The sequence below is a fragment of the Neolamprologus multifasciatus genome, chromosome 14, assembly GCF_963576455.1.
Source record: "Neolamprologus multifasciatus chromosome 14, fNeoMul1.2, whole genome shotgun sequence".
Taxonomy (NCBI): Eukaryota; Metazoa; Chordata; class Actinopteri; order Cichliformes; family Cichlidae; genus Neolamprologus; species Neolamprologus multifasciatus.
Window position 1 is genome coordinate 1,231,286 of NC_140452.1, and position 17,003 is coordinate 1,248,288.

At 43.5% G+C, this 17,003-nt stretch overlaps 1 protein-coding gene across 1 annotated transcript; it reads right to left on the bottom strand.

Moving 5' to 3' along the window:
- Window positions 1-4,498: 4,498 nt before the first annotated feature.
- On the bottom strand, window positions 4,499-5,769 carry LOC146502871 (olfactory receptor 6E1-like). The gene has a single exon (XM_085184484.1). It carries the CDS (start codon window positions 5,545-5,547, stop codon window positions 4,600-4,602), a length of 948 nt encoding a protein of 315 aa, XP_085040610.1. The 5' UTR covers window positions 5,548-5,769; the 3' UTR covers window positions 4,499-4,599.
- Window positions 5,770-17,003: the final 11,234 nt, after the last annotated feature.

The following is a 17,003-nucleotide window of genomic DNA, read 5'->3' on the forward strand; positions in this document are numbered from 1 at the left end:
AAGTGAGAAACTTTTCTGTTGAAGTAAACCTGCAGAGGCTGCTGATGCTGTAAGAGTTACATCATCACTGTAACCGGTAGATTAAAGGTCACCTGTGCATGTAAACATTTCTGTCCCTGAGGTGTCTCCTCATTAGCCACAGCTTCCTCCACCTCCCTCTGATGCAACTATCTGCGAGTGCTTTTGACCAGAGAGACCAATCAGCCGGAGCGGACCTCAGCTCTGGTCTCAGAGGACGGTAATGACCCCCCTCAGAGGACCCATCCATGAAGACACACCCTGCAAACTTCATACAGACTTTCTGAAACACTGCTCCAGCTTTTTCCTGATGGTGTAGAATGTGTTGTCCATATTTATGTGGACTCTGAACATCCACCAGCTCACTGCTGATGCATTTAATGTTGCACTTTAGCCACATGCTAAGAAACAGAATAATAAACACATTACAGAAAACTTTAAAGAGTCACACATGCAGTTTTATTATGTATCATCGGTGTAAATAGGTATAAAAGCTCATAAAAGTGTTACCATCCAAACATTGTCCACTTCCTGGCGTGACAGCAGTGTTCTGCTTTTTATAACGGCCTCCTTCACATCACTGTGACCTCTTTGGGCTGCATAATGAAAACTCAGTCAGCAACCCCGACTTCCATGCCTGGAATCAGCAACAGGCCACAGCTGGTCATGAAACAGCTGGTCATGAAACAGCTGGTCATGAAACAGCTCGTCATCGTTTCAGCTTTGTTGTGACCAGCAGGTTACAAAGAACAATTTCAAAATAACAGGACTGACAAAACAGACACAATATCGTAAGTTATGAGGAGGTTTTCTTACATATTGCACTGCTGAAACAGAAATATGTTCCCAGGTTAAACTCATAATCAATGATTATTCTAATCCTATGGAATTGAAATACATTGATCTGCAAAAGCTCTTCATTTCTTTATATTCAGCCATGTGGCCACAGCTCCGTGCACAGCTTCAACAATGACGGTGTGGTCCACTCAGCTTCCCTCAAAATGCTGTTGAAGCTTTGCAAGATCCAGGAATTAAAGATCTTGTGGACTGGACCTTCTGCCAGATACTCCCAGCACACCCTCACTTTATGTTTAGATGTTGTACCCAGCATCCTCCCCTCCACCTGATCCCACTCACCACCAGCTGGTGATCAGCTCTGTTCCTTTCAGCCGGGCGTCCAGAACACATGACTGCAGATCTGATGATCACAAAACTGATCATCGACCTGTTACCTGGTGTCCTGGTGCCATGTGCGCTTATGCACATCCCTGTGTTTGAACATGGTACAGACATGCATACATCCGGCAACAATCCCCCAGCAACACAATAGAATAGAATAGAATAGCTTTTTATTGCCACTGTACATGTACAGTGAAATTTTGTGTGTTCAGCACCAACTGTGCAGGAATAAAAATATAAAAATTAGAAAGCAGGAATGAATAAAAGACAAGAGGAGTTTATATACAACAAAAATAATAATATGTAGAAAACAGGACGTGTGGGATCTGATTGACCTGAGGCACCAACCAGAGGGCAGCAGGTGGTGGGCGTGGTCACCTGTGAAGGCCATGGTTTACCTGTGAAGGAGGATCAGGTGATGACCTCCAGGGGTGTCAGAGGGCAGCCAATGATGATTTTGGCAGTGTTAATGACCCTCTGTGCAGCCTTCCTGCTCTCAGTCGTGGTCCCTGAGGAGAGCACGCTGTCCACTGAGGAGCAGTAGAAGGCCAGCAGCAGCTTCTGGTCCAGGGCATTCGTCCTCAGGACACAGAGGAGGTACAGCTGGGCCTTCTTTTCCAGGGCGATGCTGTTGTGGGTCCGGGTGAGATCAGCTGAGATGTGGATGCCCAGAAACCTGAAGGTGGAGACAGATTCCACCTGTTCTCCATTCATTATGAGAGTGGACCCGTCTGTCTCCTGAAGACTTTGGTGTTAGGATGTTCAGCTTCAGGTTATTCTCTGAGCACCAGCAGGACAAGTTCTCTACCTCCGTCCTGTATCTCATCTCCATCAGAGATGAGCCCAATCACAGTGGTGTCATTGGCATACATGATGATGACACCACTGTGATTGGGTGGTTTGGTGTACAGTCGTAGGTGTACAGGGTGTGCAGTAGGGAGAACGCAGCCTGTGAAGCTCCGGTTGGTGAGGAATTCTTTGATCCAGGAGCAGGTGGCAGGAGGGGTCTGGAGGTGGTCCAGTTCAGTCCTGAGGATGTTGGGGATTATGGTGTTGAATGCTGAGCTGTAGTCCACAAAGAGCATCATCACCAGGCGCTTCCTGTTGTCCAGATGGCTCAGCACTCTGTGACGGGTGATGGTATCCTCATGGATCAGTTTGCTTTGTAACCAACCTGATGGGGTCGAGAGAGGAAAGTAGACAGTCTCTGATGAAACTATCCCCTTAAAACACCTCATGACTACACATGTGAGGGTTATAGGTCTGTAGCCATTCAGGGCGTCTATTCCAGTCTTTTGGGGGATGATGGTGGAGGCCTTAACCCTTTATGGTCGGTCGGAGCGGGCACATTCTGTTTCGTGTAATTACAGTGGTCCCTCGCTATAACGCCCTTTCACCTTATGCCTCACTGTTTCACTGATTTGTTTTGTGCAATGTTGCATGTTTTTTCTCTCTCTCTCTCTTTTTCTCTTCAATACAGCGCATTGTGTTCTGCGTCCTGATTGGCTGTAGACCATTGTCAATGAATCTCCTCCGTGCCGTGTCTCCTGTACAGTGCTGAATGCATTCAGCTTGTCAAATTTACATAAATCTCCTACATACATAAAGCCCTGGCAGTGTGACTCTGAAGTGCTGTACTGTATGTTTGTACGTTTTCTCTAACAAACACAATGTCGACGAAACGTTCTGCAAATACACATACTTCATATCATGAAAGAGGAGGTGGGCGGAGCTTATAAGTGCTGACAGACATCAGAGTCAGAGGCTCAGACACAGCTGGCTGTCACAGCTGATCTAAGGTCAGATGTAGGAGATCTTTATAGGTGAAATGCACAAATTGTTGCCGCCAGCACACCTCACTTCAGAGAACAACCTCTGTGGTTCAATGACCTTTGACCCTTATTTCACTGAGTGTAGAAATGTCGTATCTTCTGCAAAATGACAGTCAAATTGTAATTTTCAAAAACAATCTTAAAAACACTGCTAATTTCTCCAGAGGACCCGGTTGACCTTCATCCAGGAGAAAGAGATGAAATGTTCAGGAATCAAACACCAGGATGATTTCATGGCTGAAGAAAACAACTTTCTCCTCAGAGACCCCAGCAGGCCTACTGATCATTTCTATGAATATGCTTTAGCAATAACTACATTTAACCAATATACAGCTCTTCAATGCTTATTCAAGGTCCTTTACTGCTGTTCATGTTATCTTAAGAGTTTAGACTGTCAGCAGCTTTTACCTGGAGTTGGCTCTCTCTGCGGAAGAGCATCACTTCCTGTTCCAACACAGTCGGGTTTTTGTGTAGTTTATCTGCGGAGCAATTTAATTAAAAAACTTCTTATTTCATAGTAGAATCTTCACTCGCTAATTTGTATTCGCTCACTGTGTCTTTAGGTTTTGCTAGCTTAGCTTAGCTCATAACCGACTCACTAGCAGCATGGCCTCTAAAATTCCCCGAAAAGCCTTCAGTTAATCCAAAATGCTGCAGCAAGAGTACTGAGTATTCCAGTATTCCTTGGAATGCTGCTGAAGATCTGCCAGAGGTGGAAGACTTTGCGGACCGGGCCCTCTGCTCGGTGTTCCCAGCTGATTCTCACTATACATGCGGGTGCTCCAAGTCCAGCGTCCTCCCTGACCACCTGATCACCTCAGCCTCTCTCTTCACCCGAGTGTCCAGAACATCTGGCCACAGATCTGATGATATGATTATAACATCGATCATCAACCTTTGGCCTAGGATGTCCTGGTGCCACACGCACTTATCGATGCCCTTAAGTTTAAACATGGTGTTCATTATGGACTAAAACTTCGAGTTTTTGATGCCACTGAGGATGGAAAGGTAGCTGACAGAAAAGAAATGCATAAGTGATGTCAGACGCCAGAGACTTGGTGGAAAAAACCCCAAAACTGAACTAAACTAAATGTTAGCTTAGAATGAACCTTTTTTAAATCATACCAATCACTTGATGAATAACTAAATAGGCTTAATCATTTCCAGCACCCTGGAGGACAGCAGGGAGAACTGAGACGCTGAATGGTGCTTTGATTCGATCGTTTACATCAAAGTTATTTACTAAAGTAAGATGGAGATTTAAAAGTTAAACCCAGCATTCTTGGCAGACTTTTTCTTTCAGTGTTGCAGAATCTAATTTTAAAAAATTGCTGAAATCTGTTTTTTTGAGTGTCTCAAAGAATTCAGTGACAAAAGGTCCATGTTGGTGTCGCTTTTACCAATTTTATCTGGACATCCTACATGAACACATGTGGAAGGAACTGTGTGGCTGCTTATGTGTTGCTGAATGATTAAAGGCTTTGCTGTCTCTTACAGTGTTTAAGTGGCCAAAGACTGAATGCAGCCTAACAGGAAACAACATCCAGTGAAGAAATGTCTTTAAATATTCTCATTTGTTTAATACATCTGCTTTCCAAACTTTCCAGTGTAAACTTTTACATATGTCATAGATTTTGGACATTTTCAGCCCGTACAGCACAGGATTAAAGAGCGGCTGACATATAAGCCAGTACAGTGATATCAAAATACGTAAAATGTTTGGTACAGTGTTCATGTTAAATCTGCTCTGCAATATTTCAAAGCAAGCACCAAAAGAGAAGTTGAGCAGTGAGGCGAGGTGAGGCGTGCAGGTGCTGACGGCTTTCTGTCGCATCTGTTTGGATCCAGAAAAACAGACTTTCAGGATCCTCGTGTAGGTGAAAAAGATTAACGTGAGAGGCAGAAAAATGGTGAATGCTGTGCTGATCAGTCCATAGATGTTATTGAGTGTGGTGTCAGAACAGGCCAGTTTAACAATGGCATAGTTATCACAGTACACTTTGTTAATGATGTTCCCACACAGCTGCAGAGGTGAGCTCAGAGAAACCGCCACAGCAACCAGCAACAAAGCACAGATCCACGACACAGCGATGAGCACAGAAACCGTGTTGGACGTCATTCGTGTGTTATACTGCAGAGGACAGCAGATGGCAAGATATCTGTCATAAGACATGACGGCTAAGTTATAAAACTCTACATTTCCATACGAGTACACACAGAAGATCTGCAGGAAGCACAGAGGAGCAGAAACAGTGTGAACATCAGAGAGGATCTGAAGCAGGAGGAACGGAAACAGCCCTGTGCTACCATACAGCTCATTCACAAACAGGTTGCACAGAAACATGTACATAGGTTCATGTAAGCTTCTGTTCACACAGATAACCACAATCAGCAGGACGTTGGCGCAAATTATTAAAGAATATAAAGACAAGAGAAGCAAGAAAAACAAGTATTTTGTAGGCCCGGCATCAAAGTAGGCACCAAGGATGAAGTATGAGCCCTCTGTGAAGTTTATCATGATGCAAAGGTCCGTCACAATCAGCTTAATGAACAATACATGAACTGATGAGAAATGTGTAATTGCATAACAATATTTCACAAAGCAAATGAAAGGAACCTGTCAAAGTTTTTAACTGAAAACCTTCCAAAAAGTCAAAGTAGTGAGTGCATCAGACCAGCTTCTTTTAAAGCCTTCAGCTCAGCAGACGCCCCCAGCAGCAGAATGACATCATCCTCTGAGCCTTCCACTGGCTGCTGATTGCTATGAAATGTTAACATCAGCTTTCAAACTGGCAACATAACACGGTGTGCTTACAATGATCCACAGGGATGGGTGCTGTTTGTGTGTGAAGTTTTCCTGTTTTAGTTAGAAGACCCAAATGCCATGTTGCAATAATACAGGGTGGGCCATTTGTATGGATACACCGTCATAACATGGGAATGGTTGGTGATATCAAAGTCCTGTTTGTGGCACATTAGTATATGTGAGGGGGCAAACTCCTCATGATGGGCGGTGACCATGGTGGCCATTTAGAAGTCGGCCATCTTGGATACAACTTTTGTTTTTTCAATAGGAAGAGGGTCATGTGACACATCAAACTTATTGGTAATGTCACAAGAAAAACAATGGTGTGCTTGGTTTCAACGTAACTTTATTCTTTCATGAGTTATTTACAAGTTTCTGACCGCTAATAAAATGTGTTCAATGTGCTGCCCATTGTGTTGGATTGTCAATGCAACCCTCTTCTCCCACTCTTCACACACTGATAGCAACACCACAGGAGAAATGCCAGCACAGGCATCCAGTATCCGTAGTTTCAGGTGCTGCACATCTCGTATCTTCACACCATAGACAATTGCCTTCAGATGACCCCAAAGATAAAAGTCTAAGGGGGTCAGATCGGGAGACCTTGGGGGCCATTCCACTGGCCCACGACGACCAATCCACTTTCCAGGAAACTGTTCATCTAGGAATGCTCGGACCTGGCACCCATAATGTGGTGGTGCACCATCTTGCTGGAGAAACTCAGGGAACGTGCCAGCTTCAGTGCAGAAAGAGGGAAACATCATCATGTAGCAATTTCAAATATCCAGTGGCCTTGAGGTTTCCATTGATGAAGAATGGACCCACTGTCGTTGTACCCCATATACCACACCAAACCATCACTTTTGTTGTTCCAACAGTCTTGGAGGATCCATCCAATGTGGGTTAGTGTCAGACCAATAGCGGTGGTTTTGTTTGTTAACTTCACCATTCACATAAAAGTTTGCCTCATCACTGAACAAAATCTTCTGCGTGAACTGAGGGTCCTGTTCCAAGTTTTGTTTTGCCCATTCTGCAAATTCTGTGCTGATCTGGGTCATCCTCGCTGAGATGCTGCAGTAGCTGGAGTTTGTAAGGGGGCCATTTGTGAGTAGCTAATATCTGCCGAAGGGATGTTCGACTAATGCCACTCTTCAGTGACATGCGGCGAGTGCTACGCTGTGGGCTCTTGCTGAATGAAGCTAGGACAGCCACTGATGTTTCTTCATTAGTGACAGTTTTCTTGCGTCCACATTTTGGCAAATCCAACACTGAACCAGTTTCACGAAACTTAGCAAGCAGTTTGCTAACTGTAGCATGGGAGATGGGTGGTCTCGTAGGGTGTCTTGCATTGAAATCTGCTGCAATGACCCGGTTACTGCGTTCACCAGATATCAACACAATTTCGATCCGCTCCTCACTTGTTAACCTCTTCGACATGTCAATGGCTGTGAACAAAGAGAAACTTGTAAATAACTCATGAAAGAATAAAGTTACGTTGAAACCAAGAACACCATTGTTTTTCTTGTGACATTACCAATAAGTTTGATGTGTCACATGGCCCTCTTCCTATTGAAAAAACAAAAGTTGTATCCAAGATGGCCGACTTCTAAATGGCCACCATGGTCACCACCCATCTTGAGGAGTTTGCCCCGTCACATATACTAATGTGCCACAAACAGGACTTTAATATCACCAACCATTCCCATGTTATGACGGTGTATCCATACAAATGGCCCACCTTGTAGAATGGGAATATGTTTCAGTAAACAGGTAAATAAAACTTATGTCAGTGTCCAAATACATATGGACCTAACTGTATATGTCACATCATAGCAGTATAGTAGTGGCCTAAATGTGTATTGAAAGTGGTTTTCCATTCACCTTCTCTAAACTTCACTAAGTGAAGCACAGAGGAGCAGAAACAGTGTGAACATCAGAGAGGATCTGAAGCAGGAGGAACGGAAACAGCCCTGTGCTACCATACAGCTCATTCACAAACAGGCTGCACAGAAACATGTACATAGGTTTATGTAAGCTTCTGTTCACACAGATAACCACAATCAGCAGCACATTGGCAGCAGCGATCGACTTGTATAAAGATCGAAGTATCTGATAGGGCTGTTTCTGAGTAAGCACCGAGTGTGAGACATGAAACCTGGGAAAAGTTTGTTTTCGTTCTCACTTTGTTGTGAACAGAAAACATAACTCTGGATTAACGAACAGGCAGAAAATGTTCACCTCTGACAGAACTGTAGCATGTGAGGGTCACGGCAGGGTTGAAAACAGTGACATGAAAAAACCGGAGACATGCCATGACACAAAGGAAAACACACGACCCTGAACAGAGACAGAGGACTTAAATACACAGGATGGTAATGAGGGAAGTGGAATCACCTGGGGAAAAACAGCTGACACAAATAATCATAATGCCACAGGGGAAGCAAAACTAAACACATGGAAACAAGACTTTCAAAGTAAAACAGGAAAAATGGAGAGACACGAACTGGGAAACGCAAGCTTGACATAGAGATTCATTCATTTTTCACAATAAAACAACAAATCAAACAAACAATAAACAAGTAGTGGGTTGGAGTGTGCCTGCCATCAAATACCCAGAACAATTCAAAACAGCAACTTGATAATACGACAGAGTGCAAGCACATAAAAATGATACCAATAGATTCAAAATGAATTTTAAAACAGATGCGTCTTAACGGTAATATTATTAATATAATTACAGGTCCATACTTTGTCCAATAGATCGCCATAGATTAGATATAACAGACACACAAACACACGTGAATATTACATCATCATTATCATCACAGTCATGGGGTTGTTTGCTTGTAAAATCCTCAGGTCTTCATTACACCTCGTATTAAAGTAAACAATAGGTACATGTGTTTTAGTATCAGTTTTCAGGCCCCTCTTCTGTGGAACCAGCTTCCAGTTTGGATTCAGGAGACAGACACTATCTCTACTTTCAAGATTAGGCTTCAAACTTTCCTTTTTGCTAAAGCATATAGTTAGGGCTGGACCAGGTGACCCTGAATCCTCCCTTAGTTATGCTGCAATAGACGTAGGCTGCCGGGGGATTCCCATGATGCATTGAGTTTTTCCTTTCCAGTCACTATGTGTTAACAGACCTCTCTGCATTGAATCATATCTGTTATTAATCTCTGTCTCTCTTCCACAGCATGTCTTTATCCTGTCTTCCTTCTCTCACCCCAACCAGTCGCAGCAGATGGCCCCGCCCCTCCCTGAGCCTGGTTCTGCCGGAGGTTTCTTCCTGTTAAAAGGGAGTTTTTCCTTCCCACTGCAGGGCTCTAGAGTGCGACCAATTTGGTCGCAAATGCGACCAAATGTTTCAGTGGTGCGACTAAAAAAAAATATTTGGTTGCACCTGTGCGACCAACTGTTCGGGTAGCAAAAAAAAAAAAAAATCTGCAACCTTCCCTGTGGACAACAACAGACACACATTATGGCCCTATCGTGGACTAAACCAATCAGAGATAGTAAGGGGTGGGACCTCTCTGATTGGCCGTGGTCCAGTTGAAAGTGCAGGTGGAAGTGGGAGGTGAGTAGCTTGAATAAAGCGATATCAATTCATTAAATCCTGAATCGACTTTTAAATATAACTGTGTTTTGCGCCAGATTCTCAGATTAAAGCTCACAAAACCATTTCAACAACAACCAAACGAGAGCAGGTACACGGACTCCACACAAAGACGTAAACACAGACCCGACGCTTCAGAATCAACTTTGTCTTTCTCGGCTTTCTCACCCGACGGCCCGTACACGAACACGCTGTCGGAGCTTAGCGATTACGTCTTTTTGCGCTGATTCTGAGCTGCAGGTTTTGTTTCTCTCCAACCAAAATTCGCAGCGCCAGCAGCAAAAGAAGCAGCAAACTGCGCTTCACATTTGATCAATGTCGTCATGAATTTTGCTGTTTCGCTTCCACGACTATTAAAAGTACTTCAAGAACAGTTTCCCGTCTCCAATCTCTGTTTTCTGTATTATTCATTCGCTTATTACCCACCAGTCTACCGTTGTCGGATGTCATCTTTTTCTTTTCTTTTTCTTTTTTTCACTTAAATGACCTCGGACAAGAAAGCCTATTTTTTCTGTTGTTCAATACTGAAGAAATTTAAACTTTATATGCAGATCATTGTAGAATATTTTTAAGGTTATCTGCTATAAAAAGCCAGACCAGGAAAATCTCCTTTATGTTTTTCTGTGTTTTATTCTCAGTTACTTTCACACAAAGGCCTCTGCTGTGATGTTCACAATTCTGATGAAGTCAGTGCTGATAAATGATCAGAATTATAATATTTCTGACTGTCTGAGGCAAAATTGAATCGAATCGGGACTTTGAAAACCGGAATGAATGGATTATAGAAATCAGTGATGATACCCAGCCCTAGTGAGCAGCCTAGGCACGACAGAAGTGGATGTAGCTGTAATAGGAAAAGAACTATTGCTAACTTTTCTGTTAAGTTAAGGCCTGATCCTTCTGAAATTCATAGCCAGTGTTCTGACACGGTGTCATCAATCTTTGAATGCTGAAAAAGCACAGTGTATCCAGAAAAACACATTATATTATATCAATTATTATAAAATTTGTGTGCGCCTAACTTTTGTGCCGGTACGCCTAACTTTTTAAAGTAACTTTTTAAAGTTAGGCGTACCAGTACGCCCATGGCAAAAAGTTAGTCTAGAGCCCTGCACTGTCGCACACACACACACAAACACAAACAAATTGAGTTCATGCCTTAATGTGTTTATATTATTCTGTTTCTTAGCATGTGGCTAAAGTGCAACATTAAATGGATCAGCAGTGAGCTGGTGGATGTTCAGAGTCCACATAAACATGGACAACACATTCTACACCATCAGGAAAAAGCTGGAGCAGTGTTTCAGAAAGTCTGTATGAAGTTTGCAGGGTGTGTCTTCATGGATGGGTCCTCTGAGGGGGGTCATTACCGTCCTCTGAGACCAGAGCTGAGGTCCGCTCCGGCTGATTAGTCTCTCTGGTCAAAAGCACTGTTGCATCAGAGGGAGGTGGAGGAAGCTGTGGCTAATGAGGAGACACCTCAGGGACAGAAATGTTTACATGCACAGGTGACCTTTAATCTACCGGTTACAGTGATGATGTAACTCTTACAGCATCAGCAGCCTCTGCAGGTTTACTTCAACAGAAAAGTTTCTCACTTTGTTCAAAGTCTTAAATTCATCTTTTGTGGAAATAACTAAAAGTCAACTCTCGAACCAAGACGGCACCCAGTGCCCCGTTAGCCTCCTGTAACATGCTTCATGTTAGTGTCAGAGAAGTGTTAGCCAGAAAAACCTAAAGCTGACCCAGCAGGCAGTGTTTGTGTTCATATATCAGACGTTTTATTCATGTGGGATCAGAGTGACTCTTCTTGTAGCCATGGAGACCGTGGTTTCTGCTGGTCACTGAGTAATTCGGTGTGACAGCAGCTTACTGCACAATGCTTTCCTGTCCGCAATGACAGCCAGGCCACACCATCATCGCTTCCTTTCTTCTGGCTGTGGTCACGGTGCGTCAGCTGATGCTGCAGCGAGCATTAATGCAGTAACTTTATTGAAAGTGCAGCTTTTCACTGACAGGTGGAAGAAAGAGTGGAGTGGGGTTATTTTCTGAGGTTAAGGCTATTAAAATGTAATATTCTGATTCATTTTAAAGATTTTCTTTTTTGGATCCAAACTTTTTTCCGCTTTCTGTTTGCCGATGGTGCGTTTAACATTTTTTTCTTTTTATTACGCCTGCCCTGTCCAGCACTGTAGCAATCAAAACTGTTGTCTGAAGGCTGAGAAAAATGCCCAACAGATTTACTTTCCCAAGAGGACCTTTTCCTATAGTCGTCCACTAGATTGCCATAGTTGATTCACTCGTTATTATTTATTTTTATTTTAAGTTATTACAATCAGAAAGAATAAACTAGAGGAGAAGAGGGATAAAGAGAAAAGACACTGAAAATCTTATTCACCAGCAAAAAGAAAACAGCAGAGCAGCGAAACTACAGCAACAACTAGCATAAGCACAGGTAACAGCAAATAATAAATACTGACTCGTACTGAGCAGCACACAAGACTGACAATGCATGATATGTTTGGAGGCAGCAGCCACAGAGTGTGTTTCTATGAATACCTTTTTGTACACCTGTGTGTGTATTCATAAGGTTTCTCCATGTAAATGTCTAATAGTAGATCGTAGGTGTGGGGAGTCATAGCCCTGCCCCCAGGGACATGAAGCAGGCATGGAAGAGATCCAGGCCCCAGACATCTAGAGGCCGTCCAGAGTGCGGGAGCCCACGGAGGACCACCAGAGCGCCAGCAAAGCCACCCTCCTTGAAAGAGCTGTGAACAGTTCCAGATGAGGGGTCACCCAGCAGCCACGGTGCAGAAGCCACAGGGGGGCGGGGCGGCTGGGTGAAATGCCCGCAGGCTCTGCCAGCAGCCAGCTGTGCCAGAGTGGACTGAGCCCCAGGCCCCGAAGGGGCCCGACCGAGTAACAGGCACCAGGCCCCTCCAAGCAGCCACCAGGAATGAGCTGTTACATACCTGAGGGCCCAGCACCGGACACCAAAAACCACCAACGCACCGACGCCTGAGGGCATCAGCCACTGGCAGGGAGTGTGATGGGGGGAGATCGGCTTCCATACTTTAGAGGGCCTGAGATGTTCACAGAGAGGTGGAGTCTAAGACCCAACCTGACATATAAACACAGACAAACAGGTGCACACAGACACAAACGTGCAGTGTTGCCAACTTAGCGACTTTGTCGCTATATTTAGCGAGTTTTCAGACCCCCTAGCGACTTTGGCAAATTTTGATATTTAGATATGAAATTTTAAGTTGCTGTGATTAATAAATTGTTCAGTTGACCCTATTGCATGCGAGTCCCAGCCTGAGCACAGCTACCTGCCAGTATTCAGTCACAGTCACAGTGCCACCTAGTGGCAACAGGGTCATTGCCATATCATCCAGTATATGTAGCAGCCAATGAGTCCCAACCCCGCCTACAGGAAGTGCCTGAAACACATGCAGCATGCTGACGGTCACCAGTGTTGCCAACTTAGCGACTTTGTCGCTATATTTAGCGAGTTTTCAGACCCCTAAAATAAGACGTTAAAAAAAAGACGTTAAAAAAAAGTCGCTAAAAAAAGACGTGAAAGCACATATCGCTTTTACTCTCAACAAGCAGTGGGTGCTGTAACACAGTCAGTTCTTCTTTTACTCTGATGCTGTTTTCTGGATCACAAGGTTTAAAACTACTTATAAACACACACACACAAAGTAACTCCACCAGAGTGCCTATTTCGGGTCACTTTTGCCGGTCCAAGCCCGGATTAAGGAGCAGGGTTGGAATTGTGACATTAAAAAAACAATAATTGCTAAAAGAAATTTAATTTGTAGTTCTAAATAAACTCTAAATGCATTTAGGACATTTTTTACTGACTTTACGTCTCTTCCACGATGTTATTTCTCTCTCCAGCAGCGTAGGTTACAATTACATTAGTATGACCAAAAACACACACGTGATAAATCAAGTTTGTTTATAAATGATCTGTATTTACAACAACAACGTGGATTTTTAAAATAAAAAAATGTATTAATCATGTAAATTTCCTGCACCTGTCACAGACGTCCACACATCCAGGCAAAGCTGTCCAAAACGCTGAACTTCATGCTGTGTCACGGTTGGACATCTAAAATTTGGATGCAGTTTGGACGTCGTACAGATCTGAACTGGTTATGGACCGAACACGATGGTCTGCACGTTTATCCGCCATCTAGTGTTTGGTGGGGGAGGAGCTTCTCTGTGGACGGCGCCGTCTTCAGTTCTTCTTTCTGTTCGTATTTTGCTTTTCTGCTTCTTGGGCTACCTGCCTCCTTCAGGGTTTCAGTCATTGCTCCACACTCCATGGCAGCAGTTCCTAAAGTTGCTCTAGCTGATTCTACCTCTGATACCTGAAAACTAAAACTTCTAACAGTCATGTTTCTGTATTGTATAATTTGCCTTTTATGGCATCAAGGAGGTTTGTAACGTATAGATCTTGGATGTTGTTATCTCCTTTGTATAAAACGTCTTGTTGCCCATAAAAGAGGAAGTTCACTCAGGCCCTAAAACTTCTCCTTTTTCTGAGGTCATATTATAACGATTGACAGTATTATATTATAAGGCCTGTGCCAGTAAAACAGCAGGAAGAACAGACAGAGGCCTTTGCCATCGGGAGGGATCGATTTCCACCCATGTAGCCTTTTTTCCTTTGTCCTTGCTTTGAAGCTGGGAGTTTTGGGGAGTCGAGTCCTGAAACTGAGCCATCACATCGTGGGTGTATCACCCGGTCTGCTGTATAGTTGACCCACATCCTGATTCCCAGGGTGCGGCTTTAATGAGGTCCCACCTATGGAGGAGGAGATGAGGGTCTGACATCATTCAACTGTAAATGTGTGTGTGTGTGTGTGTGCGTGCATGCGTGCATGCGTGCATGCGTGCGTGTGTGTGTCGGTCTGCCCTGTCATCTGACACCTGTGAGGCTGCAAAGAGGTCACATTTTCAGTACAGTCAAAAACATGAAATGCAGACTAACACACACACACACACTAACACACACACACACACACACACACACACACACACACACACACACACACACACACAGGATTGTACATTAACATAGAACCATAATGAATTTCACAAGAGAAACATACACACACACAGATATGAAGAGAGAGAGTAAACAATTCTTCATACAATGAGAACAGGACAAATCAACAATCAACAATTGAGTCATTAATATTAAAATCTGTAACATAATGTATTGTTTGGAGTTTAGTCTGTTACTGTTACTATTTTTACCATTTCTTCTTGGAGCAACTGTAATCCACATTATTTCCTTAGAGATTAATAAAGTATTCTGATTCTGATTGGTTCAGGATGACCTGCCATTATCCAATCACACATCTGCTTACCTGCATCTTTTGCTCGTTTCTCCTCCTTTTCTCTTTTTTCTAAACTGAGGACCTGATGGCTTTGAACCCAGGATTCAATCATGAACACATAATGGGCTTGAATTTACAACATTATGAATGAAATGTGCTCTATTTGGAAGCAGCAGGTCTTCCTCCCCTTTCCACAGGTTGTGTGTGAGACTTTAAATCATCAAAATATAAATTATAAATTTAAATTGTTAGTGATCCCTTTACCTCTGGTCCTAAAGTGTATATTTATTTTCTTACTCTTCTTATATTTATTGTTTGTTTACTTGCACTGCTGTAACTGGAGCCTCGTCGTCTCTATATATGCTGGACTGTAGCGGAGATGGCAATAAAGTTTACTTTGACTTCAGCAGCGAGCAGGCGCACCGAGGAAAAACATCGGTGCAAATTATAAGTCTGTATCATGATGTCTGCTGTTTTCGTGTTTGCTGGTTTGTTTTTATTTTGTTTTATTTTGCGAGTTGGTAATTAGACGCTGCTCCAGCCAGCCAGAGAACCCCCCGCCGCCCCGCCCTCTCCTCCCTGTGCCGCAAGCAGCAGGCGCACCTCGCAAACGAAGGGCGCCCTTACTCCCAGCAAATGGGCGATAGAAAACCGATCGGGGCCTGAGCCATCCCCAGTATGCGCTGGCATGACGTCGCGCAGCATGAGTACCAGCAAATTTTTTTTTGCCGATGCCCGTGATCCGCCCCCCACCACGATGCCGCCCCGGGCAGCCGCCCGTGTCGCCCGTATCTAAAACCGCTACTGCTCAGTACCAATCAAAATTGTGTGTGTGTGTGTTTGTTTTAATGGTTTTGTTTTTGCTGTTTGCTGCATTGTTTTCTGTGTTAGTTGCCAAGATTTGGATTGTTGCCTGCGATTGAATCACCATAATGACCCTAATATCACTGAAACGCACAGGAGTCATTTGAATTTTGCGATTGTGTGAATGGTTCAAGAAGTGCGTTAGTTTGACCTAAAAGGCCTCGTGGGTTAACCTAGTTTCAACAGTTCTTTCATCAGTTTTACTGCACATCACCTTTGTTCTTGGCACCATTGCACTTCTCAGTTCCTCCGGTATCCTCTCACTCTCCTGGATTGTGTTAAACAAGCTCGTTAAAAAGTTCATCAGCAGGTATTTCATCTGGACCCTGCTGTAGCTGCCCTCACTTCCTCCTTAAATCTTCTGCATTTCCTGAAGAACCGTCTCCTATTTGCACCTCCATCATAAGATATATTCAACCTGTGTGCACCTCCCTCCACTTTTATTTTACGTTATGTTCCTCCCTTTTCTTGAACTATGGGTTTGCCACAGTCATTTCCATTCTTATTCTTCTTTTTGCAAAATTTGCCACTATTTGTTCTTCAGCATTTATCTCATTAACGCCACACCTGCCCAACACCAAATCGCCTCTGTTCCCTTCACCTACATGTTTACTGAGGCTCCAGATTCTTACATTTGAGCTTCTTCCCTCTAGTCTAATAGTTACTATTCCTCTTACACTTTCCAGCTTTCAGTTTAAAGTTCTCAAATTTGATCAGTTGTTTGATCTTAAAATTGCCAATAGCATTATTTTTTATGTAACTCCTCTGAGCTCCATACAAGCAATACCAACGACCACTTTAAGACATGCAGGTCAGTGCTTCTTCTCTCACACTTGCATGTGGCTTAGATTGTTTAAAGCCTGTGCACTGTCCGTCGAAGTCCTCCAACCATCCTCTCTGAGATTAACTTAAGATCTATGTTACGAACAGAAGCCAAAACTGGAGTAATATGTGATTTCCTGTTAGTGCTATAGTTATGTCACGTACAGGTCTGGTGACCCGCTGTTTCTGTGTTTGGTTTAAGCTATTTTATTTGAATGATTGCTTCCTGCTTGTATTATATTTATAGTTCCTGGTTTCTGTTCTGTTTCTGTGCCTCCCCTGAGTTCCTGGTGTCTCCACTGAAGGTTTCGTTGTGTATTCTTGTTCTCCTTATTTGTCTCCATGTGTTGTATGCTTGTCTTAGTTCTCTGTCACTGCGTCTTCCCTGTGTTCCACGTTTCTCTCATCTCTGTTTGTTCACCTCCCGTTTCTCCCCAGTCAGTCACGTCTCCTTGTCTGTCTTCTGTTTCTTGTCCTGTGTTCAGTGTATTGAGTTTTGAATTTTCCCC

Excerpts from the sequence above, each read along its gene's own strand:
- LOC146502871 (XM_085184484.1), bottom strand. The coding sequence starts at position 5,547 with ATGATAAACTTCACAGAGGGCTCATACTTCATCCTTGGTGCCTACTTT.